At 40.8% G+C, this 26998-nt stretch overlaps 1 protein-coding gene across 3 annotated transcripts in view; it reads right to left on the bottom strand.

Moving 5' to 3' along the window:
• Positions 1-1929: 1929 nt before the first annotated feature.
• The window catches only part of MED23 (mediator complex subunit 23), a 56426-nt gene continuing 31357 nt past the window's right edge, over positions 1930-26998 (bottom strand). For all 3 annotated transcript variants that reach the window (XM_075554539.1, XM_075554540.1, XM_075554541.1), the window contains 13 exons: positions 26796-26959; positions 24552-24676; positions 20662-20867; positions 20382-20562; positions 19166-19336; positions 18525-18741; positions 11366-11602; positions 10152-10317; positions 7416-7488; positions 6191-6405; positions 5365-5485; positions 4561-4692; positions 1930-2957 (listed from right to left, as the gene is read on the bottom strand). In XM_075554539.1, coding sequence (XP_075410654.1) covers positions 2790-2957; positions 4561-4692; positions 5365-5485; positions 6191-6405; positions 7416-7488; positions 10152-10317; positions 11366-11602; positions 18525-18741; positions 19166-19336; positions 20382-20562; positions 20662-20867; positions 24552-24676; positions 26796-26959 — 2176 coding nt within the window. In that variant the 3' untranslated portion in view covers positions 1930-2789. The remainder of the gene's footprint in view (positions 2958-4560; positions 4693-5364; positions 5486-6190; positions 6406-7415; positions 7489-10151; positions 10318-11365; positions 11603-18524; positions 18742-19165; positions 19337-20381; positions 20563-20661; positions 20868-24551; positions 24677-26795; positions 26960-26998) is intronic.

Raw genomic sequence — 26998 nt, 5'->3', positions numbered from 1 at the left:
CTTGGGGGTCGAACAACTCTTTCTCAGAGGTAGCCCGGTTCATGACAGTAGCAAAATTACAGTGATGAAGTAGCAACAAAAATAACTTCATGGTTGGGGGGAGGGTCACCACAACATGAGGAACTGTATTAAAGGGTCACGGCATCAGGAAGGGTGAGAACCACTGCTCTAAATAGAGAGCCTGATCAACACTTTGACCTGATGGAATGAACGCCAAATGCACTGTCCCCCCTCACGTCAAAAAACCAAATGAGCGCCATCTTGATCTGATTTCCCTTGAAGAGCTTTTTTTTGGGTGAGGTGACGATGGCATCTTCCACTGGCTTGACTGATGTTTGCTTTCAGGGTCATAAGAACAGCACCATGTGATGACCTTGGAACAAAAGTCAGGGTTTCAGAGCTGTTCTTTGTTAGGAGCTGTTCTTTCAAAGCACAGTATGTTTCCACTTGAAGCTCTTTTTCCTGGTCAGAGCCCAAGGCACACATTTTGCAGCAACCCTTCTCATTCCCAAATCTTCCAATAAAATTCGCTGAACCAAGCTCCAAGATAGTCCAGGTAACTTCCCCGTCTCTTCAAAGGTCCGGCATCATAGTCACTGTGGGTCTTCAAGCACAGTGAACGGATTTTGTCAGCATTTTCATCTGTTTGGAAAGTTGACAGAAGTCAATGTGGACTCAGAATGGCCCCTGTGGGTTTCAGAGACTAACTCGTTACTGGAGTAGAAAGCCTCAACTTTCTTCCATGGAGCATCTGGTGGTTTGGAACTGCTGACCTTTTGGTGAGCACACGAATGAGTGCTCTACTAGGCCACTGGTCACGCTCGAGTGCTCAACTACTGTACAAGGCTCGAACAGCACAGGTATGCATTTCCATAATTGCAGCAAGTTTGATTGAACGGAACTACTTCAAAGTCACTACCTTCTTAAAAAATATTTTTAATAAGAAAAGGAATTTTTTTAGGATGAAATAAATATAAAGGTCCTCCTCCTTTCAGCTTTATCCTAAGACCAAGTCAAGTTTCTTGTCTTCTATGAATTTATCTGATTAATCATAACTCTATAAAGCCTATTATAAGAAACCCACATATTTTATTACTCGGAATAAAGGTAAGAGTCTCAGTGACTCAATTGTTAAAGTGTTTGGCTGCTAACAACAACAACAACAACAGGCTGTAGCTCGTTCGGAGAAAGATATTAACAGTTTACCAGTTCGTGAGTCTGAATTGACTTGGTGGCAATGGGTTTGTGTGTTATGTTTTTCCTGTAGTTACACGGATGTGAGAAGGTAAACTTTCTGCTTGCCTATCGTCAGTGTTCTAATTATTTCCATTCCAGGATCTTAACCAATATATTCTTTGAATGCGAAGTAATACATTGAGAATAGAGTTGGCCCTGAACGAGATGGCTGACCGCAGCGCGGCACTGATGGGCTCAAAGGCACCTCTCCCGTCAGGATGGCACAGGCCTGGGGGTGTCCCTTCTGCTGTGGGTGGGTACCTGTGAGTAGGACCAACTGGAGGGCACCTTACAACAAATATTGACAGTATGTTTGGAAATAATTTTTAGCATAAAGCTCCTGAAGAATTTCAAAATATTCTGAGCTGGAAAAAACCTCACCAAGGAGATTATGGAAATGTCAAGGAGGGGTTGGATGACACAGAGTCTGCACACGTGACTGCAAGAACATGACCAATGAAGGAGACAAAGGCCCAGGGAGAATGTGCTTGGAAACAAGATTCTGAACGATAGCTGTTCAAATATTCTAGTAAATGAAAAAAACCCTAGTAACTCTTAACTCCAAGGTCACGTCATAGGCCCCTGAGGCATGCCCATCGCCCCCAAAGCAGCAGTGCTCCGATTCGAGACCCAGTCAGCAGACACATACTCCAGGTAAGCGGTAAGGAAGTCAGCTAGTTTATTGAACAGATTTCAACTTTTTCGAAGGTCTGCAATCTTACTGGCATTCATTTCTTCCAAAATCAACAGTATGCCTCTTAAAATCTAATAAACCTTAAGGAACTAAGGTGTGTTACTACATTTAAAAATACATTATTAAAAATTACCTCAGCTTGTAAACATACAAATAATTACATCATATGACAGGGGAAGTTGTCAACCTAGAAGAGCAGTGAATTTATTTCTAAAAAACAGATTAGAGAAGCAACCACCGAAGCCTGATTTTATTTACATTTCCAGAAGTTCCTTTCTTATATGGCTTCCACTTACCTTACACAGTGAGTTCAAGTTCACAGTAAAGCAAGAAATCGCCAATCCATCTCAGCAGCAGCATCAGACCATTGACAGGGAGGCCACGATAAAAATGCAGCCATTCTAAAGGGAACACGGGGCTGGTGCTGCTGCAGTAGACAGAGGCTTAACTTTCTCTATCTGGTTCAAATCCCAGACACACCCAAGGGGATTAGTGTATAAAAGGTTTTGTAGTAATTATCTGTTTTATGTGTTACGGTGTTGTTGTTTTTTTTAACAAGTAAAATAAAAACCAGAAAAAATAGCTAGAGTAGGAAAGATTGAGAATACCTAGGATTTGATCACAAATCCCCGTGGTCCTAGTAGCTCTAATCCACTGTTATGGGGAGAAAGCACCTGCAGTTGACTTGATCTCTTAGAGACAAAAATACAGCTAAGGGGATTCACCAGCTGAATCAAAATAAAACAACCTGAACATCATTGCTTCGTCTACTGTGTCACTCTGTAGTACGGCCATGCTCAGATTAATAGATGTAAGTCCATATTGTCCATCTTGCTTCACCACCTCAGATGCCCTGGCCTCATTGGCTAACAGGGAGAGATCCTGGCACCTGGTTGGACTGTGGCGCTGGAGACCCACTACTGATGGCTTGTGGAGGCACTGAAGCTGGTTCCATCTTGGTAATGTGTGTGATGAAGCGAAGACGAAGCTTTAAAGCTGGTTTTAAATTACAGATAATTTTCTCAACCTAAGGAATAAAAGCATATTAAATAATATTTACACCAAACGATTTCAACTTACCATTTAAATAAGTAGTTTACACATATGCAGAGATAATGAACTGGCGAGTGGAGGGCAGGGGGAGAGAAATTTCTATATATGGCCTTAGGAATCCCCTAAAACAACTGCCATCGCCTTCTAGGCTGACTTCTGTCTTGAATGTAACTGACCAAGCAGATCCTCTCAAAGCTACTGTGATTTGAAGGCACTCAAATGAGACAGAGTCAAGTGTGGTACTGAGAACTTGTCTTTAAATATCCACTGATCAGGACATATTTAACCACAGGGTTTTGGGAACAAACGTGTGCATGTAGGAACTGGAACCCTAGTAGCAATACCTTTGCATATGCTCTCACATGTATACATGTGTGTCTAAATATGGATGTGCACACTAACAGAAATACACACACTCTTAGCCAGCTACCCCACTAGCAACAGCTATCATATGCCAAAAAGTTCACACATCCAACTAGTTGACAATCTTTTAAAAATGCCATCTATCATAAAGTTCTTTGAGTAATTCACATCAGAAATATTTATCTACTAAGCTTTCTTTTTTGCTTTGAATTATACTTGAAATTAAAACAAAATGCTGATATTTTACTTAAAGTAGTACTTTAAGGAAATAAATACATCAACCATATTCTTTTACTAAAATATTCTGACTTTATGCATTGTTTTACTTTAAAAAGAATTTGGGGTCAAATTTTCTTAGGCCCAAATATAAATAATATGCTAAATACAACATTCATTGGTTCATGTCCACTCTCTGGCAATCTTGTTGAAGCCTACAGCAGTCAACAGCCTCCCCTCCCAACTCCCCATCTCCAAGGAAAGAACCCACTTCTGCTGAGGTTGGGTGTGTCAATTGATCTGCCTTTTCCATTACAGAAAGGGAGAGTTTAAAATATCAATGGAAGAGGGCGCTAAACGTTCTCTCTTTTGCACACACCTCCGTCTCCCTAACAGCCCACAGGTGGGAAGACCAGGTAGGCTTCAAGAAGAGCTGTTCCCCTTTCATCAGCTCTAGGAAGTCTCTTCACAGGTCGAGTCAGAGTGTGTCTCCCTTTAACTTGAACCTGGAGGTGGCACAGACTGAATCTCATCTCCATATGGTAACCCTGCAAAGAGTGAGGGCATGAACTGCTCCCCCAAACTCTGAGTTATTCTTGGGCTTCTGTCCTCCTCATGTCATGATTTATCCAATGTTCTCAGTGTGTCTTAACCACCGAGAGGGAAGATCAAGATTTTTTTTCATTCAAAGCCCACTTTTTAGTGATCACACCACTGTTTCTTCCTAATGGGACCACATGTCAAACTCCATGGGTCTTTATCAAAAGTTCTGCTAGAAATATAAAAGAATCTGTGTTAAAATTTTTAACAGGTATTATGCTTTAATATCATATCCAGGATAGTTATGTCGAGGCAGTTCTAAAAGAGTCTGATATCAACAGTCCTCTCCCAGTGAACCAAATCAGAAAAAAAACCCAACACACTAAAAATCCATCATCATGTGTTCCTAGTTTCTAAATTAAATAAAACTTTAAAATAATCAAATAAACTGAGCTTACCTGCTCTTTTACACTGTCACCAGTAAACATGTACTTCATATGATATAAGAAGTCACAGATGGGATCCATGTATTTTAAGTAGGCACTACACTGGTCGACATTCAGCAGCATGTCATAAAATGCTACACCAATCTGTCAAATAACAAATGAGTATGAAATGGTAAAAAAATCATTTAAATGGAAGATTTGATATGCCCTGAATTTATAATTAAATCCATAGTGCGATATAGAGCTGAATAGGGCTAAAATATAATTTCCCTTCAAAACTAACTTTCTTTTAAAATCCAGGGCCGACACATCCCCTTTTCCTAGAAACCAGAGAGTAAGTGCGGTCTCAAGGACCCTTAGGATTTGCAGCTCCTTAGTTCTGTGTGATCCAGAGACCACTCTCAGTTTCCCAAACTGGCAGCTGGCATGTTGCTCTCAGCAGCTAACCACGCTAACACTTCTACTTGATAGCTCAATGCTATGTCTGCTTCAGTTTCTCTTTTTCAATAACCATGTGAAGGATGACTGACTTCATCTACTCTCGAGACAGTAATGAATTGTTCTGCACTGTAGTATTGCAAATGCATCATAACGGTCTACAATGAAAGTCAACCTTCACAAGCGATTTTCTCATACACTGACATGGTAACTAGTAAACATATTATTATAGCCTTGCTCCCTTCTCGACATTTTCTCTTAGATCATACTAACTTTGCTACTAATATCTGAGAGCTGTAGTTTGAACAGTACCAGGCTAGAAACCTAAGTAGACTGTTTAGAACTTAATCATCACTAAAGACCTAAATTACAGTTTACCTCTATCATACACCGAGTTCTCTCTTGCTGAAATCTTTGTAAAAAAGGTCCCACGAGATGGTACACATACAGTAACTGGAATTCAGTCTTCACTATAGGAAGAAGTACTTCGGTGAGAAATCTAAAATTTGAAAATATGTATTTTAAAAAATTGCTTGTGACTTCAAAATCAGTTACCTGAATTTTGTTAATATAGCCTGCTTTAAGTACTTGTAAAATTAAAAAAAATTCCCTTTAATGTTACTAACAAAATGTGTTAGAAAAAAAGCACCTTTTTAAAGTTAGTACAGTGTCATCTTTTACTATGTACTTTCATCTGATTATTGAAGTACGTTACTTGACATTTGGAAGCCATTTCTATCACTACTAAATGAAATAAAGTAAAATATCTTAAGTAAACAGAAAATAACTAACAGGATATAAATGCCAGTATCAGGACATTTGAATCAGGTTAATACCAAAATATTATCAGAAAATAGGCTAGTACCAGTTACTCAAAAGGCAACAACAACAACAACAACAACAACAACAACAACAACAAAAGGCAGCCTTTGGGATACATTCTGGAAAAAGCATGAATTTAACTACCTGACACTGTAATAGAAAATTAGATACAGATTACATCTTGTACATAAAAATATTTTTCCTCTAAATAAATAATTCTGAGATATAAGGTTTATTGATTTACCTACTAAACATCCACTAAAGTATTCATAATTGTTTTAATGAAAATTGTTTTAATGAAATGAGATACATTGCTTCACACGTATGTGTGATTTAAGAAACAAAAATAAGTCAAATATCTTAAAGAAACCGTGCTACTTGCTTTGGGATGAGAGAAAGTTGCCCAATGCTGGAGTGGTGCCACACAGCATGTGCCAGGGCTAGCGTATAGCTGCAGTTCATCTCTGAGTAGGACTGATGGCACGCAGTGAAATCGAAGAGGCGGAATGGATAGCCCACCCACTCTGATTCCGAGGTCAAGCTGGGGCTGCTGAGAACACTGACAATGCGATCGTGAAGGACAATCCAATATGGCTCCTGGAAAAGCAGAGGAAAGCCTGCTGACAAGTATTACTGACCCAGTAATCCACCCCACAACCTAAAAACTTAGCACTTTCTCTGTCATTCAAGTTTCCTACGAATCCAGCTTGTGACTTGGTGGGCAGAGCAGGTGTGAAGTCACTAACAAGCTAGGGAGAAGTATCTGTGAGTACGAGACCCTGCACTTGCATACATCGAGTTTGGCCAAGTGGTTGACATTTACTATACATCAGCTTCACTAATGTTTGGTAGATAGATGGCCTTATATACACATATATAATTTACAAATACATATTTTAGAGGTATGTAAAATAACAGTCATTCACACGGCTGAATAATCAAACAAGTTTAGGGAGAACAGTACTGAAACTACAAGATATTTCAGAAGATAAAACCAACAAATTAAATTTCTTTTTTTCCCCCCCTCAGGGGAAATTAACATTGGACCAAAACCAGCTTGATGGGTGCAGAATTGACCTGCCACTAAGGAGAGATGGTTTTCCTACATCAAACCACAGATGCTCAGGAGTGCACTAAATTAGATGGTGCCCATGACACAGGAGGAGGAGGAGTTAGGCAGGCCATATGCTGGTAATGTAGATCTACAGCTACGGATAGAACAGAAACCATTCTAGCAATTTGTCTTCTTCTTAAGTACATCAGAAGTACTGGAAACATGTCTCAGAAGGCATGTGCATGCGCAAGGGCTCTAAATGGCCAAAGATTTCATCAGATTATGATGTGAAAGCTATTGTTAGAGAGGAAAGGTGGGACCAGATGATGTAGGAACCTAGAAGGCAGGCAGGCGTGTTTATATTTAATGCAGAACGGCAATAAGCACTGTAGATTTTGACATAACATGAAAGGCTTTAAAAAATATGAAACATTCATTAAGCTATATGACTTATAAAAAGGTATGCTATTTGCATCTTGTTCTTTTTGCCTATAGAACACATCTGCATTTGATATCTAAGTACAGATTACAATTGCTAACATTGCTAACTCACTGGTAGCGCAGTAATGATCAATCCAATTGCATTCATCCACGCGGTAATGTTCTCTCGAGGTACTAAAGGCTGACTACAGTTCAAGAAAAAAGAATAAAATATAACATTGTTAAGACATTATATATGGTTCCCAATGGATTTTATTTTGATCTTACATAATTTAGGGGTTTGACAATTGATCTACTTTAGTTTAAAAAATTGGATTTATGTTAAATAAAGTCAATATACCAAGGTCAGCATGGTATGGTTGTGTATACTTATGCATACATATGTGTTGTTAGGTGGTGTTGACGCTCGATTGACTCACAGGGAGGACAGGACTCTACTGGGTTTCCTAGGCTGTAATTTTGATGGCAGCAGAGCGCAGGTTTCTGAACTGTCAACCTTTCAGTTAGCAGCTGACAGTCTAATTGGTGCAGTCAGGGTTCCTCTACATACGTACATGTACATTCTATACTCTGGTTGTAGTCTTTCACAAGAGTTGCCAGGCTGAGATGACTATTTTCACTTCCTCAAGCATTGACTCCTACGTTCTGTTGATCTTTACAAGAGGAGCTTGTGTTCAGTGATAAATTACACTGAAAGCTATGCCAGGCATGTTTCAAACTCAACACAGTCATTCCCAGTGAAGAGGTTTCAGCGGAGCTTCTGGACTAAGGGCAGACTAGGAAGAAGGAAGAGGTGGTTCACTTCTGAGGGATTAGTTTCTGAAACCTTAAGCATAGCAGGGAATCCACAGCAGATTAGTGCTGGAATTTGAGTCCCTACGTGGAAAAGCAATCAAAATACAACTGAGGAAGAGCTAATTCCTCAAAGTAGAAATGACCTTAATGATGAAGACAGCAGAAAGCTCTCAGGAACTTCACTGGTTGAAGGAGCACAATTCAAAATGAGTAGAAAAGGTTGAAAACTCATTAATAAACAGTGTGAAATGCAAAATGCATGAATCTAGGAAGCACTCACTAGTCAAGGCAGAGATATTTGGAAGACAGGTACCTGGCTACTCAACTTCAAGAGATCCATATTTTTTGACCATTCCAAAGAAAGATGACCCAATAGAATGGGTAAATTATTGAACAATATGAATATAATATCACATGCAAATAAAATTTTGCTGAAGGTAATTAAAAATAGTTGCAACAGTCAATCAATAGAGGGCTGTCAGAAATTCAGATTAGATTCAGATGAGGACTTGGAACTAGAGAAATCAATACTGATTTCAGTTGGCTCTCAGCTGGAAGTAGAGAATACCAGAAAGATAAAGATCTTCACTTGTGTTTTACTGACTACACAAAAGCATTGGACTATGCACATCATAAAAAATCTATGGATAACACTGAGAAGAAATGGAATTCCAGAATACTTCATTGTGCTCATGCAGAGCTTGTACACAGACCAGGAGTCGTTTGAACAGGACAGGAACTACTGCAGGGCGTAAAATCATGAATGCTTGGGTCATTGTCCCCTTTCCTTGTAACTACTCTGTACACTGAGAACATAATCCTAGACGCTGGGCTGGCTGAAGAATGCCTTTATCAGGTATGGAGGAAAGTTCTCTAACGACTTGTAACACACAAATGACACAACTCTGTTGAAAAGAGAAGACTTAAAGCACTTGCTGACAGAAGATCAAAGACCAGAGCAGTGGTTCTCAACGTGTGGGTCACGACCCCTTTAGGTGTCAAACAACCCTTTCACAGGGGCCGCCCAATTCATAACAGTAGAAAAATTAGTTATGAAGTAGCAAAAAAAAATTTTATGATGGGGGGGTTCACCATAACATGAGGAACTGTATTAAAGGGTCATGGCATTAGGAAGGTTGAGAACCACTGGTCTAGAGTCTTCAGCCTGGATTACACTTCACTGTAAAGACAAAAATGCTCACAAAACTGGATCAGTACCCATCATGATAAGCAGATACAAGACTGAAGTGATCAGAATCTAAATTTCCTTGGATCCACAATCAATATTCCTGAAAGCAGTAGTCAAGAATCAAAGGACGTGTTGCAATGGACAAATCTGTTGCATAAACCCTCTTTAAAGTGTTAAAGACTAAGGCCTGCCTACCCCTGGCTGTGATATTTTCATCACCTTACATATGCCTGTGACTACTGGACAATGAACAAGGAAGACTGCAGAAGAACTGATGTTCTTGATTTACACTGGTGGCAAGACAATTCAAAGAACCAAGGACTGCCCAAAGAACAAATTTGTCTTGAGTAAAGACATCCAGAATGTTCTGTAGAAGTATGAAGAGTGAGCCTGTGTCTTACATACTTTTGGCATATTATCAGGAAATAACTTGGCAAAGAACTTCAACTTAGTAGAGGGTGAGTGAAAAAGAGAAGGCCTGAAATGAGATGCACTGACATCGTGGCTCTAACAGTGGAAGCCAACAGCGTAACTGTGAGGATGACACAGGATTGGGCAATATTTCATTCTGTTGTACATAGGGTTGCTATAAGTCAGATCCAACTCAACTGCAGCTAGGAACAACAGGGATAAGTAAACATTTTAAAATGTTGTATCAGACAACTAACAAAGAACAGAGACGGGAACAAGTCCAAGTCTCCTGACTGTCCGGGGCTCATTCCATTAAACCGGTCTCACCAAGTCTAGAACCAGAGGACAGCAACTTTGCAATGCACATCAGCCTGGGAGAGCAGGTCTACATAAAATGATCATTCTCTGTACAACCAACCAATGAATCTTTATTTCATGAAACTAGATACATACCTCTTCAGGACGACATTTAGTAGGGCATTCCCAACGTCATTGCCTGAAACAGCCAAGGCCATGAGCTCCACACAAGTAACATGCAGAGCATGGGCAGCTGGGTTGGGAAACTCATTGAATCTCCAGTCACAGTTTGGAAATGGGCCAGGAGATTTGCCAGCCATAGGTGCAGACAGTTAAAGGAATAACTATTTTGAGATTAAGGATTCATGAGTAGGGTGTGTCATAGTTTCCCAAATACTTCACTTGTAAGTATCTGATAAGATTATAGATTTGTCTGTCATGATCACCAAAGAAGTGATTTACCTATGGGCAGAGACTATAAGAGATGGATTAATATAATTCAAATCTAACTAAGCTTGAGGTGACTGAAATGTTTTGATGGCAACTTCATGATCAATCACAGGTTAAAAATGATTGGTATCAAAGGGGTCCTTGATAACCATGCCATTATATTGACATATGCTTCCTAAAACTTTTTCTCTTAATAGTTATAGGAAGTTAATAAGAAAATTACTTAATGAGCAATCTTTACAGCTCAAGAAATAAATTTCTTTATCTAGTAAATAATAGTATGGTAAATAAGCAAGTGTTTATAACATGAAACATGAAGTAAAAAATGAAGAAACATTTATGTCTTTATAGTAGCATTTTTTGTGAAAAGGAGTGAAAATGAAGTTTCTTACTATCTCAAATATAAACAAAAAAACCAAACTCATTGCCAGTGAGTCATTCCGATTCAGAGATCCTATAAGACAGAAACTCCTGTGGGTTTCTAAGGCTGTAACTCTTTATGGAGTAGAAAGCCTCATCTTTCAAAAGCAGAGCAGCTGGTGGTTTCAAACTGGTGACCTTGCAGTTAGCAGCCCAATACATAAACCACTATGCCACCATGGGCCCTAATACTAATATTAAAAAGAGAAACAAAAAAGGGGGAATTTATTTAAAACAATCAAAATGAGTTTAAATCAGTAAGATATTTACAATGTGATAAATTATCTCCAAGAAGTTAATTTTTTACATATAAATTTTAATGGAGTGAATTTTAGTCTATATGGCAGGATGTTTCAACACCTTTACAGAAGTAAAAGTAAGAATAATCTTTTTAAAAAAGTGAAGTCTTCGAATCTATAAAAATATTATTACTTTATAAAGATACCTGTTCTCAAAAATAAAAATACAGAACTTCTGGCAAGTACAAGGGAAAAGGATATTATCTACTAGTCTGCCAATCAATCTGCAATAGTAAGAGTCGTCTGGGATCCAAGGGTTGTCTTCTCGGGCATTCATTGCACTCTTGAGGTAAGTATCACTTAGGCACCAGCCCTGTGGTCGGTTATCCTTGAGGGAGCCGATGATCGCATGGACCAGCTTCCGTTTGAGAAAGGCGCGATCTCTCAGGTGCATTTCATAATAGTGCAGCGTATTATAGAGATAAGTCACTGGGCGATCTGCCAAGAAGAAAACAACTCATCACCAAGTTTATCCCAGTACTGACAACTGTGAAAAAACAAATCCTCCTTTGAAAGGTTGCCACAGAGTGCTCAGAAGGTAACAAAACTAGTCCAACAATTGTGAAACTTAACTATTTTTATCTTTGGACAAGGCTGAACGCTTCTCACAGTGCACATAGAGGTGCAGTTCACATTTCAAAAGGATGGCCATCAAGAAAACTATGGAAAAAATTAATGCTGCTAAAAGTTGGTTCTTTGAAAGGATAAACAGAATCGACAGACCACTGGCAAACCTAACCAAAGAAAGGTGGGAACAAATTAGCGAAGTAAGTCAAACACAAAAGGACAAGTACAACATGAGTCTGCTGAGGTAGCTTTAAAAAAGAAAATGCAAAAGGGGCATAGGGAAAAAGGTACTATATACAAACATTCCTGGGGTGAGGACCAGGTAATATGGCAGGGACCAGATCAAATACAGGGATACACATGGTAGACAATGAAAGAGGAGGTGGGGAAAGGAAAAAAATAATAAAAAAGAAATGGGTAGTGGGGGCACAGGGCACTAACCCACCCAAGGGGCGGGTATTGTTTATATCTCCACAGGGAAAGAGGGACCAGACTTCAACTCAGTGCTCCAAGATGTGAATGCAACATGCCGGCGTGGAGTAGGGAACCAGTGAAGTCTGGTGGGCTGGCCCCAATCCCAACTACTAAGTGGACACCTGCCCCTCCCCCCAGAAGAACTTATTTCAGAAGCCGGCATAGAATCTGCAGCTCCAGGAGAGGGACATATCTGATCGGAGCTCATGGGAGCAGATAAAGGGGAATAAGAGAGAGTGGAGCACATCCTGGCCGCCCATCAGACCTTGAGGACGATGACCCAAATTCGAGCAGCCAGCCCAGAGAGGACCACATGGCCGGCCCCACTATGGGACATCACGCCCCTCACTGACCTATAGCTCTACAGAGAACCCCGGAGACACAATGTGGAACTAGCACCCGATCTGATCCAGCCACACGGAGGCAAAACACTAAGGGGGTACAACAGAACAGCAAGGGAATGGAGTGGCGAGGTCCCCAGGGAATGCTGCAAGTATACTTTGGGGCCAGGGCATGGTACCCCAACAGACTGTACTAAAGGCCTCCTAACACTCCTAAAGGCCAACAAACGATCCTTGAACTAACTACAAGCTTTTCTTTCTTGCTGTGTTGTGGGGGGTTTTTGGTCATTGGTTTGTTGTTGTTTTGTTATATATTGTTGCTTGGTTTTTCTATGTCTTATTTTGGTACATGTTATTATCACCAAAGGTCTATCTAAATAAGATAGGCTGGATGAACAATCTGGAGGAGAAAACAATGGGACTGACAGTTCCGGGGGTACATGGTAGAGGGGAAGGTGGGGGGAAAGGAAGTGGTCTTAATATGTCCAGGGACAAGGGAGCAAGTGATCCAAATTGGTGATGAGGAGGGTGCGGGAGGCCTGGTAGGGCAAGGTCAAGGGTTGAAACCCTGGTGGGGACTGAGCCTGATAGTGGGACAGGAGGCAAGTCAAGGGAAATAGAGGAAAGAGCTGGGAGGCAAAAAGGCATTTATAGAGGTCTAGATAAAGACATGTATATATGCAAATATATTTATATATGAGGATGGGTAAATAGATCAATGTGCATATCTTTATAGGTTTAGTATTCAGGTAGCAGAAGGACATTGGGCCTCCACTCAAGTACTCCCTCAATGCAAGAATACTTTCTTCTATTAAATTGGCATTCTATGATGCTGACCTTCCTGACAACTGTTGAAGACAAAATGGGTTAATAAGCAAATGTGGTGAAGAAAGCTGATGGTGCCCGGCTATCAAAAGAGATAGTGACTGGGGTCTTAAAGGCTTGAAGATAAACAAGCGGCCATCTAGCTCAGAAGCAACAAAGTCCACATGGAAGAACACACCAGCCTGTGTGATCGAGTGGTCCCAAAGGGATCAGTTACCAGGCATCAAAGAACAAAAAATCATATCATTGACTGCACACCTCCATGATAGGATCGCTGAAGACAAATGGGTACATAAGCAAATGTGGTGAAGAAAGCTGATGGTGCCCGGCTATCAAAAGAGATAGTGTCTGGGGTCTTAAAGGCTTGAAGGTGAACAAGCGGCCATCTAGCCCAGAAGCAAATAAGCCCACATGGACGAAGCACACCGGCCAGTGCGATCACGAGGTGCCCAAGGGACCAGGTATAAGGCATCATGCAAAAAAAAAAAAGATATGTGTGTGTATGTATGTGTATATATGTGTATATGTATATATGTGTGTGTATATATGTGTATATATATATATCATATTAAATGAAGGGGGAAGTGCAGAGTGGAGACCCAAGGCCCAAGTGTCGACCAATGGAGATCCCCTCATAGAGGGGTTTAGGAGAGGAAATGGGTTAATTAGGGTGTGAGGTAGTATCGATGAAGAACACAGCTTTCCCCCAGATCCTGATTGCTTCCTCCCCCCAACTACCATGATCCGAATTCTACCTTGCAGGGCTGGATAGGACAGAGGCTGTACACTGGTGCATATGAGGGTTGGAGGTACAGGGAATCCAGGGTGGATGATACCTTCAGGACCAAGGGTGTGAGGGACGATGCTGGGAGAGTGGAGGGTGAGTGGGTTGGAAAGGGGGAACTGATTACAAGGATCCACATGTGACCTCTTCCCTGGGAGAGGGACAGCAGAGAAGGGGGGAAGGGAGACTCCGGATAGGGCAAGATATGACAAAATAACGATGTATAAATTACCAAGGGCATATGGGGGAGGGGGGAATGGGGAGGGAGGGGAAAAAAAAAAAGAGGACCTGATGCAAGGGGCTTAAGTGGAAAGCAAATGCCTTGAGAATGATTGGGGCAGGGAATGTATGGATGTGCTTTATACAATTGATGTATGTATATGTATGGATTGTGGTAAGAGTTGTATGAGGCCCTAATAAAATGTAAAAGAAGAAAAGAGAAAAAAATGATTAGGGCAAGGACTGTGCGGATGTGCTTTATACAATTGATGCATGTATATGTATGAACTGTGAAAAGAATTGTATGAGCCCCAATAAATTGTTAAAATTAAAAAAAATGTAAAAAAAGAAAAGAGGAGAAAAAAATGATTAGGGCAAAGACTGTACAGATGTGCTTTATACAATTGATGTATGTATATGTATGAACTGTGAAAAGAATTGTATGAGCCCCAATAAATTAAAAAAAAAGATATAGTGTTTGGGGTCTTAAAGGCTTGAAGGTAAAAAAGCAGTCATCCAGCTCAGAAGCAACAAAGACCACATGGAAGATCATAAGGGAGGGAGGAGCGGGGAGGGAGGGGAAAAATGAGGATTTGATGCCAGGGGCTTAAGTGGAGAGCAAATGTTTTGAGAATGATGATGGCAATGAATGTACAAATGTGCTTTACACAATTGATGTATGTATGGATTGTGATAAGGATTGTATGATCCCCTAATAAAATGATTTTAAAAAGGATGGCCATCATCCTTTGAACTAGCAACTCCATTCTGGAATGCCACCTAATACAAAAGACGCTTGTGCAAGGAATGTCGCTGCACCTTTGTTTAAACATGCAAAAGATTATAAGCAAATACAATGATCAAAGCTAGGATTGGTTCAACAAATTACAGTATGAATGAGGCAGCTCTGTAGGCATGCATATGAAAGGGATAAAGTGCAACACATTATTAAAGTATAAAATCCCAGGAACAGAAAACGAAGGGGGTTTTAAAAGTTTGTGGAAAAATTCTGTTACCTTTTAATTCCACTTTTTCGTAAAGCATTTGAAGCTCTTTTGTAAAGTATGAATCTTCTATTTGCAAAAAAAACCCCCACCAAAAACCAAATTAAGATGATCTCAGGAAGGACATCGGAAAAACTGGTGACACGACTTGTCTGCAGATAGTGGATAGCAGGAGGACAGGAATGGGACCAGGTTCCTTTGCACTGGGGATGTATTTTATTTAATCCAAAAGAGGATTTAAAATTTTTTAAATCAGAAAGCCCATTTAAACTTCTTATCTGCTCAATAGTATCAAGTATCAAAACCCTATTCATGGCATAGCTATTTACCATACTGGTTGAAAACTAAGTCCACACAAAAACCTAACAAAGATGTTTATAGCACCTTTGTTCCTAACTGGCCAAAATTGGAAGCAACCAAAATGCTCTTCGGTAAGTGAAAGGACAGTGTGTGCTCCATTTATATAAAGGAGTAAGGAGGTAAGGAGTGTTATGCAGTGATTAAAGAAAAAACAACCCTTCAATCAAACAATGAAAAGACATGGAGGAATCATAAATCAATACGTTGGAATCAACTTATTGGCTGTTGAGTTTTTTATGTGACAGAAGGCAGTCTGAAAATGCTATACATTGTAGGACATTTTAGAAAAGGCAAAATTATAGAGACAATAAGAAAAAAATCAACCATAGGAAATATTTGAGAAAAAGGCAACATAGGTAGAGGATGGGATTTTTAGGATGGTAAAGTTATTTCATGTGATGCTGTCATGTTTAATATGCAAAGAACTGCATACCAAGGAGCGGGGGGGGGGGGCCTCATGCAGAGACTTTGGTTTATCGACTATAACAAATATACATACGAAAGCATGAAGTTAATGACAGGTGAAACTGCATTGGGGAGAAGAGGTTATGGGAACTCTACTTTCTGCTCATTTTTTCTGTAAACCTAAACTTCTCTAAAATTGAAACCTATTGAAAAATAAAATACAAAAAACCCATTCCTTATCTAGGAAGTCAAAACTGCAGATAAGGGACGGGCACACACTATCTTTGTCCCCCTGGTGGCGGCTTCATGACTTCCATCCATTTTCCTTCCTTCTCCCAGTTGCCATGTCTTTGATTAAACGTTGTCCAGGATTTCTTTCTTGTGAACATCCCCCCATGACTAGTCAATGAAGTCATCCCTCATTCCTTGTCCATTTGTTCTGTATGAGACCTTAAAATTCTGAGCACTGAGTTTGAAGGTTTTAATTTACTGTGGACACTCAAAATCTATTTGTGAGTTTCCACATAATTGTAGCTCTCCCCGGATTTGTTCTATTAGCAGAGAGCATTTTCCGAGAGTGGATTTTCTGTCACTCCGCTAGCAGGTTTGGGGAGCAGCAGCACAGTCACAGTGGAGAGCGGGGTGCTAGATCTTATGATCCTAAGTTCACTTCTTGACGGCCTTGGTCCCAACTTAAAATCACACCCACTGGCACTGAGTAGATTCTAACTCACAGTGACCTTACAGAGAGATACACCTGCCCCTGTGGGTTTCCAAAAGCAAAGTAGCATTATGGATGTAGAAAGTCCTGTCTTCCTCCTGCGGAGTGAATAGTGAATGGTGGATTCAAACTGCTGACCTTGCAGTTATCAGCCCACCATGTAACCGCCACCAGGGCTCCTTTACTGCTTTGGTCAGCAGGTCTGAACCAATCCTGAAGGCTCTTCTGGCTAACATGACATACATGTGCGAATCAGGGTCCCACTTATACTTGTGAAGTCACTTTTGTTTCTCCCACCCCCCCCCCCCACACCCCATGTCCTTTTTAAGTCTCTGAATCTCTGCAAAGCCCCAGAGGCCATTATGAGGTTGTGTTGATGGTTTCCCTCATCTGCATGACATGTCTGTTTGTCTTGTCTTTTCCTCTCTGAGACTTAACAAATTATATTTAAGATTTGGGGTCTCAATTGTACCCTAAAGTAGTCCTTCCATTTTCATTTCTAATTACCTTATTTGATAACTTCCAGTTGACTTCTCATTATCTACAGGTTATCAAATAAAAGCTTTCCAACTTAGCCTCCAAGGTGATCTACAGTCAAATACATTATCCCTTTTTCAGACTTATTTCTAGAACTGTCACAAAATTTTAATTCAGCCCATCAAGGTAATGACTCTTTAAATGTGTCTTCTTTTTTGACTTCCACGATTTTTCTAAATGACTTAATCTGCCACTAAGATTTATTCTCTTTGCTTAAACAAAATGACACACACCACAGTTGAAATCTACCCACCAGGGTGCTCGTCCAGCCCCATGTTGTTCTCAGTACCACTACTCTGTTCCAGACACAGCCTTTCTCCTTTATTCATATGGGAAGTAACCGCACTCCAACCATGGCAAGACCTCGTCTCATGTTTGGAGAGATTACCAGGAAGAGATCAGACCGTGAAGTAGTACATCTTGCTTGGGAAAGTGAAGGGTCATTAAAAACTAGGAAATCTTTGATGAACTAGACGGACACAGTTACCTGCACCAACGGGCTCAAACACAGCAGCAATTGATAATGTGGTGCATCCCTGGGCAGTGCTTCTCATTGCTGTGTAAGGTTGCTACGAGTCAAAACTGACTGGGGGGCACCTCACAAGGACAAGTCCTAGGGGTACCACAGTTCAAAGAGCTGAGCTATTCATGGTTCAAAGAGCTTAACTTAGTTGGTTCAAGGTTTGAACCAATGCACTGGTTTCACGGAAGGGAAATCTGCCTTGTAAAGAGAGCCCAGAAAACTCTATAGGGCACTTCAATTCTGCCACCTGGGTAGCTGTGAGTTGAACTAGACTTCATGGCACCCAACAACAGCATCATGTGAATGAAGGCATCGCGTACATATCACTTCCCTTGGCTATTAAATATTTTTTGCTGTGCTCTATCTATTCAAGCTTATGTTATGACTTTTACACTTTCTTGTGAGTCATAATCTATTAGGTAGCAAGTAACAACAATATTTTATACTTCATGGCATCATCCCCATCACTTACCTTCAAAATACTTGGATTAAAAAAAAAAGTCAGACCTTTAGCACCACTACTGCCTCCTGTTTATGTCCAGCATCCTTTCAGTAATTATTAAGTTGTTAGATTAAGTTAAAACATACAAAATAACTCACCATGAAATTTATACAAGCCTCCTAAGTGATCCAGTAGCGTTTCCAGTGATTTGGATACTGGAAGCAACTCTAAAAATCTGTGGATTACTATATCAAATACCGGCAGGAACCGGAGACACACATTTCCAAAATAGATGGGCAGATAGGGGGACTGGATCTGTACCGGAGGGTCAACCTGCTCTGCCAGGCCCTCAAAGTACAGCTTCTCCGGATACTTCTGTGGAAATGAAGAGATGACAAACGTTTAAGGCATGCTTTACTTTTTTCTGCATGAGCAAAATAAACCTGAAAATACTGTTTATAAATTTGTTTTCTCTAAGGGAACACTTTAAATGATGCTTTGTTAGACTTTAATTCACTGTGTGCTACAAGCACCCCTGTTTAATGAAACTGCAGTTTCGTTTACTCTTAATATCGGAGAAACTGGAACCTTCAGGAAGTCGGTGAGCTTGTTCACTTCTTTCTATGTGGTGGAAACATTCCATTAACGTTTAATTCCATTTTCCCACCAACTTTTTGAAGTCCCCTCATACACAGACCAGAGAGAAAGTAGGGAACCACAGAAAACACACCTCAATCAATGAGGTAAAAAGTGTAGTGTGCCGTCACCCAGATCAGGTGAAGCATAAACCGGAACGTACCTTGTGGTAATTCATGTGCTTTGTGTGCCAGTCACTCTGCAGCCAGTGCTCTGGGGAATTCTCCTTCACAAAGTCACTGACTCGGTTTCTAAAATCATTTGGCTTGAGTAACAGCAGCTGAATGATGAAGTAACACACCTGGGCTTCGTTTCCTTCATGACTACGCATGGCCTTGGAAGGAAAGAAAATCTATGAAACGGCCAACCTTTGCCAAAGCACAGCGCAGGTTCTTCTCCACCACTCTCCAGACTAAACTTTAATATGGTACAATCCCACTGCCACGCTCCTGTGTGTCTAGTCTACCCCAAACCCACCGTGTGGCTTTCCCCAAACATTTCTTGCTTGTTTTTGGCCCTCACCATTCCTTCTGCCTGGAATGTTCATCTTTCTTGTTTTGAAATGTAACCTGTCCTTCACCTTCCATTCATTACCCAGAAAGATGTGCGCTCTCACAGACACCTGGTAGTGTTTTCCTCACTGCTTTATCTTATTATTTCATTGTTGGGGCTTATGGGTTTATTTCCTCTCCTGGATTATAATCATTTTTATATTTATGCAGCACAGCTAAGACATTAACTGATAAAGTCACTCCATCTATCACCACAATAGTTAAAAAAAATGTGCAGAATATCCGCCCCCAGGTCAGTGTGTTAAAATGAGGTCTAAAATAGACATCAGCGTGAGGCAGGAAAGACTTGAGGGAGATCAGGAGCCTATGAGAAATGGTCAGTTTAAGACTGGGGTTTCCAAAGAAAACAAAAATGGTTATGTTGGTACTACTGCCTGCCAAGAGCCATCCAGAATCACTTCAAAAGCCTAATTGCTCAACTTTCAAAGTCTGTCTTACCTGTGGCAGAGAACATAGTAGATATTTGGTATTCACTGAATAAAGGCACAAAGACATGGGGGATTCTCTAGCTTCTCAGATAGCAATACTTCTCACTGACATTGATTCATAATGACCTACGAGGGCAGAGTCCAACTGCTCCTGTGGGTTCCTTAGTCTGTAAGCTCTCACGGACTAGAAAGTCCCATCGTTCTCCTGCTGAGTGACTGGTGGTTTTGAAATGCTGATGTTGAGGGCAGCAGCCCAACACACAACCCACCATGCCACCAGGGCCCCCGAACAATGCATTAAATCTTTATAAGCACTGTTCCTACATCAGCACAAGGCCTATCAGAAAGAGAATGAGCCGTGAAAGGCATTTCTTCTTACCAGGCAGAGAATCAACCTGTCCAACGTAACAATGTTGTACTTCCACACCATGTCATTAAGAATTTCAATGCACTTGTTGAGTTGTTGACCCCCAGCTGATGTAGAGAACTCATAGACCAGGAAATCTGCAAATGTTCTCACATGAGCTACCAAGGCCCTAGCTCCAATCCTCTCTAACACTCTGAACGGCAGAAGAAAAGAAAAACGAAGGGAAGAGGTTTAATTGCTGCACGGACAAAAGAGTTCACCAGAAAGAAGCCGATTTGCACTTCGGACGCACCTGTAGCCGATCTGATTGATGTGGTCTGTTTCCAAAAGCATTTTCCAGAGAAGGCACAGAAAGAGAGGAGGAGAGACTTTTACAGAAAAGTGCGTAATGATGTCATTTTCGGTGCTCATGGACTTCCACTTCCTGTACTCCTCCTCCACGTTCTTTTTCAGGTTGAAACGGCTTTCCTGAGGTACATTATTCTGTTTGAAGAAAGCCTGAAAGGAAGACCAGCCGCTTATTTCAATGGTTTTATTTTTTTTTTAAGTGCACTACACATGGAATTAGGACACAGTTCCATTCTTGGCTCGGCCACTCATAAACTCTGTGTCACCATGAAAAGTCAGTCGTCTCAAAAATCAAGGCCTGTATTTCTTCATAGATCTGGCTAAATTACTTCCAAGATTCCTTTCCCCACCTGACCTAAAGAGAAGTTCCCAGTAACTGGCATCCAAAGCTCTCCTATTAAACTGCCGGACGTTTGCCAATGTAACCAGCTCTTTAGGAAAGGAACACCGCTGGAGCTATCAGATAGCACTGCACTTGCTATCAGCAAGGTGAGCAGGTGAAACCCACCAGGTCCTCTGGAACAGACGAGGCTGGCCCTCTAAACATTTACAAAGCCACCAAAATCGTAGTCACTCTGAATAGGAGCCACCTGGACGGCAGTGGGATACGGGGAAATCCATGATCAGTAGTTCCCTGGTCCCTAGTCCAGTGGTATCAATGCTACCTGGCATTTGTTAAAAGTGCAAATGATCAAACCGCACCCCTGACCCAAAGCAGCAGTAGCGCTAAGAAGTACAGCAGCCTGTACTTCAACAAATTGTCCAGGCAATTCTGATGTGCAGAGATTTTTTTTTTTAAAGTAATAACCAATCCCAAACTAAACACACGACGTGTGCTTACTAGGGTTTCTGCCTCTGGCCAGCTGACAATGGCCCAGGGGCTCCATTGTAGTAACAGCACTGTCATCGAGTCAATTCTGACAGGTAGAGCTGCCCTCTGGGCTTCTGAGACTAACTCTGTAAGGGAGTAGAAAGCGTGATCTTTCTCCCAGAGAAGCTGTGCTGTTGAACTGCCAGCCTGGTGATTAGCAGCTCAAAACGTAAGCACTGCACCACCAGGGCCCCTTTTGATCCCATATAGCTCTTACAAAAGCATAATGCTCAAGGAAAATCTTTTTTATTATTTAAGCCAAACTATCCTTCATTCTTAAGAAGACTTGGGATATTTTTGGTTTAAGGGTTAAAAATTATTGCTGGGCCAGTTTCAGAATTACACCGACTTCAACATCTCCCCAAAGTCTGAAGTACATGGACACTTGAAATCCTGTTCTGCCTTTCCTCCTTTATGATCAGGCTCTTACTTGTGGATCGGATCAAAATGTCCCGACAGCAGTTGTACACCATCTAGTTCCGGTTCCATTGCAAGGGAGGAGTTGTTCATGGAGCCAATTATTCACACCTTCCAAACCCTCCTCCTTTTCCCGACTGCACTTCCCCCAGTGCTCCAATGACTAGGGGAGGCCGGTGCTTGTGACTTTGGCGGCCGCTTACTTGAAAGCTTTGAAGACTCATTGAATTAGGGGTTCAACAGAAGCCTTAAGCCTGTTATCTGGCCAATTTACAAGGGTATCTCATGAAATCACGACCGACCCTAAGCTTCCAGGCAAGAAATGTCCTTATTGGGTTGTTAAATAGGAAGCTTTCGCAGCAACTCTTTTTCTTTTTTCTGGCCACCGCCGCCAATGGATCACACAACTTTTGTCAAGTCAACTTCTTACAAGTGCTGGCTTATTAACAGCAACCACAATGATAAGATGTGCATCCCTGCTCCTAAATCAACGTGATTCCCTTCCCTTGTCTTAGGAAACACCCAAACGTGCTGCTGTCAAATCCATTCTAACTCAGAATGACCACAGCGGACAGGGTAGAATTGCTCCCAGGGGTTTCCTAGACTGTAACTCTTTATGGAAGTAGAAAGCCCACCTTTCTCCCAGGAGCAGCTGGTGGTTTTGAACTGCTGGTCTTGCTGTCAGCAGCTCAAGGTATAATCATTAAGCCATCAGGGATAATCCCTTCAAATCTCCGCCCTGCCTCCCCCTAACCATTACTGAGCTTAGATATCTCACATTTGCCCTTTCTTGTCTTTGTAAGTGAGGCCATGCAGTCTTTGTTCTTTGGGCAATATTGGTCCTTCGGGGATTGAATTAGCTCAGCACGATGTCTGCAAACTCATCCTTATTGAAGCATGTATCAATACTTCATTTCTCCTATGAGCCGAGTATTTCATTGTGCATGAGGGGGCTTAGCAAGAAAAAATCCACTACTGTTTAATTTCATTTTCCCACAAACTTTTGGAAATCCCTCATATGTAACAAATTTTGTCTACCTACTCATCTGCTGTGAATTGCGGTGGCTTCCACCCTTGGCTTTTGCGAATCCAAAAGAGCTGCAATCAACATTAGAGTACAAATCTCTGCCTTCAAGTATTTGGGAGTACATACTTATATGTGGAGCTGCTGGGTCATACGGTTGAACAACAGCAAACCCAAACTCAAACTCACTGCCACTGAGTGGATTCCGACTAACCGGGCTTTGAACTGGAAATCTTCACAGGAGCAGAAAGTATCACCTTTCTCCCGCAGAGCTACAGATGGGGTTGAACCACAAGTGAACACCTGACCCACCAGCCATTCTCAGGGTCACAATGCTCATCACAATGGCCGTGCCATTCCCACCAACAATGAAAAGTGCTCCAATTTTTCCACATCCTTGCCAACATTTCTTGTTTGTAACCTTTTGATCTTAGCCGTCCTCAACTCAGTCACGAAGTCAGCCTGGTGCAGAGCTACTCCCCAGGGCAGGGTAAAAGTGCCCCTCCTCCCTGTAGGGTTGAGATCATAAACCTTTGTAAGAGCGGAAAGCCTCATCTTTCTCCTGTGGAGAAGCTAATTGTTTCTAACAGCAGACCTTGCAGTAGCAAATGAATGCACAGCCTACTACACAGCATGAGAGTTTCTTTCTCCACCCTTGTGGGAAGAAATGGAATCCTATACTGCTTTGATGTGTCTGGCTGATGGCAGTAAGAATTTCTTCATGTTTGGTAGCCTGAACGTTCTCTTTGTTGAAATGTCTGTTCAAGTCCTCTGGTCACTTTGTGACTGGGCTACTTGTTCTTTTCTTGGTAAACTATTGGATTTGTGGATTACATACAGAGTCCTCAGCTTATGAACAGACCTGCTCCCAAGTGTTTCTGTAAGCTGAATTTGTAGGTAATCGGAACAGGTGTGTTCAGTTCTTACTTAGCCTACTTTAGTGCAAGAAATGGCTAAAGACTTGTCATTGATTTAAAAGCTGCACATGCAGTGTAGGTGACTGTGATAAAGATTTTATTAGGGATTGGAGTTGTCTAGTCTTTCTGTACTTTGTTTGATATTCTTCCTTAGGCAGTAAGAAATATTATTCTTTACCCATGTTACAAATAACCAAATTTATATGGTCTTTATCTCTAAGCAATTTAACACAGATTATGCCAGAAATGATCTCCTTCGTTATTTACACCTGTTATATGTAAGGACACATTATTTGCAGAGGCACATAATTTATGGATAATATGATGAATTGGTTTTCTTCCCATCTCAGTTCTCACAGAACAAAGCTTTTCAGGCAACGTGTAAGGCTCTCAATATCAGAAAGTTATTTTCCACTAGATGGAACTGTAATAATTAAATATTCAGAAACAAGGTTGGGCAAGAAATAACTCAAAAGATAAAGTACCTATATATTTAAAACAAAGGAAACCAATGCTACTTTTGTTTTAGATATCACTAAAACGAATTCTGTAGAATGGAAGGAAGAATTCATCTGCATTCTAGAAACCATTCAAGATCAAATTACCTGTAGTGGGGCTGGAAAACAGCTAAGGGTATGTGAAGCCCAATTATGGGGAGTAAAACTCATGATGGTCTGAAGTATGTCTTTACACCAAGTCCCCTGAATTGAATCAGAGCCTGTAAAAAAATCTATAAAAACAGACAAACAGAAAAACTTTAGATGTAAGTGATGGTACCTACAATTTGTAAAAGCTATTGGAGCAAAAATCACAAAACAAATTATACACTCAAAGGAATCTGGCTGGTGTGTGCTTCATAGTTCAGTACCCCTTGAGACCCCTAACTTTTCTAGGTTTATGAGTGATTTGAATGATCATAGGTGTAAACACGTACACAATTAATGAAAAGGTGATAAAAGACATTTCGAGTCTTACTCTTTTGTGTGTGTGTGTGTGTGTGTGTGTGTGTGTGTGTGTGTGTGTGTGTGTGGCTGATATAGGCCTACCAGGATTGCTCATTTACATCATTTACTAAGACTTGACTGAGTCAAGGGAATAGAATTAAGAGAGGCAATGTCTTTTCTGGTGTTCAAAAGTACCACAGTCATCACACAACAATAGACTCCAGCAAAAATGTGATTCGGAATTCGTGCATGCAGGTAGCTCTGTAAATTTATGGAGGTGCAACCAAATAGTTAACACAAATGTATCGGAAGTTACTAAATTCAACAATCGATTTTAAAAAGAGCTCTCAATGGATGGTCTAAGAACTTGCGGGTGTCCCCAGGATTCCTCTAAGAAAGATGACAATCAGATCAAAGCTATTTAAATAATAATACTCAGGTATTATCAGAATTTTCACTGCACTGATGTGCCGTGAGTGCACAGAAGCATTGGTGGGTTAAGCTGCTGGCCCCAGCACTGTACTACATGCAGAGTCACTGTATGTTGCGGGGGCTGAGAGGAAGTTTCACTTAAAGAATGTCTTTGCTGAGGTAGTAAAAACGATCAATTCTCAACCCTTGAGCACAAGTCTTTGCATTATTGGTGCGATCCAATGAGAAGCAGGCATAGAACATTCCAGTGTACCTATGCACGTGTGTACTTCTTTAAGTTGTACAGTGAACTGACTACTTTTCTCACGGAATACAATTGTACTTGAAAAGACACCTGACAGAAAAGTAGTTTTTGCATAGACTTGCTTAGTTAGGGAATAGGGAAAGCGTTTGTGAAAATTAACCAAGTCAGTCTGTTACTTCAAAGAAAACAAAGGACGGCATCTGTTACCAATGATCAAATTTGAACTTTCATGTGAAAATTAGAAGTCTGGAAAATTGGTACCCATGAGATTAACAGTTTTCAAAACTTAAGAGGCTTTCTAACTGAAATTTGTAGCGATATTTAAAAATCCAAGTTTCTTACACAATGAAATATGTAAACATTTGCCAAGTTATCTAACTCACAGAAGACATATGCCCCAGTCGTCCCACCTGTGATGTGGAGTCATCGCACACAGATATAAACAAACCCACTGAACGTAAGACAGCCTGGTGGGATTTAATGTAACAGCCCAAACAGTTCATTGTGAGGGTTTCAGATTCCACATTGTCAATAATCTTTAAGAAACTATGACTTTTCTAATTTGGGTACAATATCAAAACTACAATTATATGAAAAGACGACTAACACAGTCTCTTTCCAACATCCTATCTGTGTAAAGCTATGTTTGCTTTATTTCCTTCAACTAGAACAATACATTGCAAACAGACTAAGTGCAGAGACAGAGATGAGAAGTCAATCATCATCTACAAAGCCAGATGCAAACACAAAAGCAATGGCACATCTTCTCACTGATGCTGTGTTCTGGAAAGTAAAGGTTTCTTCTCCACACCCCCTAAAATTGATGTTGAACATGCAATGGCTGCAGTCTTACTCTTAAACTGATTAGTACATTTTCATAAAGCATCTCTTTATAACTGCTGGTACAATAAATACTGATAGGTATAACCAAAACAGAAATTTTCTGCAAATCTCAAATTTACTTCCTTTAAGCAGCACTTAAGACCAAAGGTAGAAAGAAAACCAGTTTTAAAATTATAGAAGAAAGCTGAAAATGGAATGCTGAGCTAACTAGAACTTACATTAAAGATGGAAGTAGTGAGGAGATCAAAACTGCTGGTTTTTGTTTGTTTGTTTGTTTGTTTTTAACAAGTACAAAGTATCTTTTCAGTGATTTCTCACTCAAGTTTCTCAGGAGTATTACAGCAAGCTTCAATCCTCCGTCTTAGGTTCTGTCCATACTCACTCACCTGTTACATGAGTTGCTCTAGCTAAGGTCAGTATCAAAGCTCGGTTCAGTTCTTCAGATTCAGCAGACAGCACCGTTTTGGGATCGCTAAGAAAGCGTGTGAATTGTGGCTGCACCTCAGAGCTGCCGAGCGCCGTGATAAGCCTCAGAGCGGTGCTCTCCACACTGCAAAGTGGAAGAACAAAGAAACGTGGGAAAGTACAG

The sequence above is a fragment of the Tenrec ecaudatus genome, chromosome 7 (genome assembly GCF_050624435.1).
Source record: "Tenrec ecaudatus isolate mTenEca1 chromosome 7, mTenEca1.hap1, whole genome shotgun sequence".
Classification (NCBI taxonomy): Eukaryota; Metazoa; Chordata; class Mammalia; order Afrosoricida; family Tenrecidae; genus Tenrec; species Tenrec ecaudatus.
This window is presented reverse-complemented; position numbering and strand designations above follow the sequence as displayed.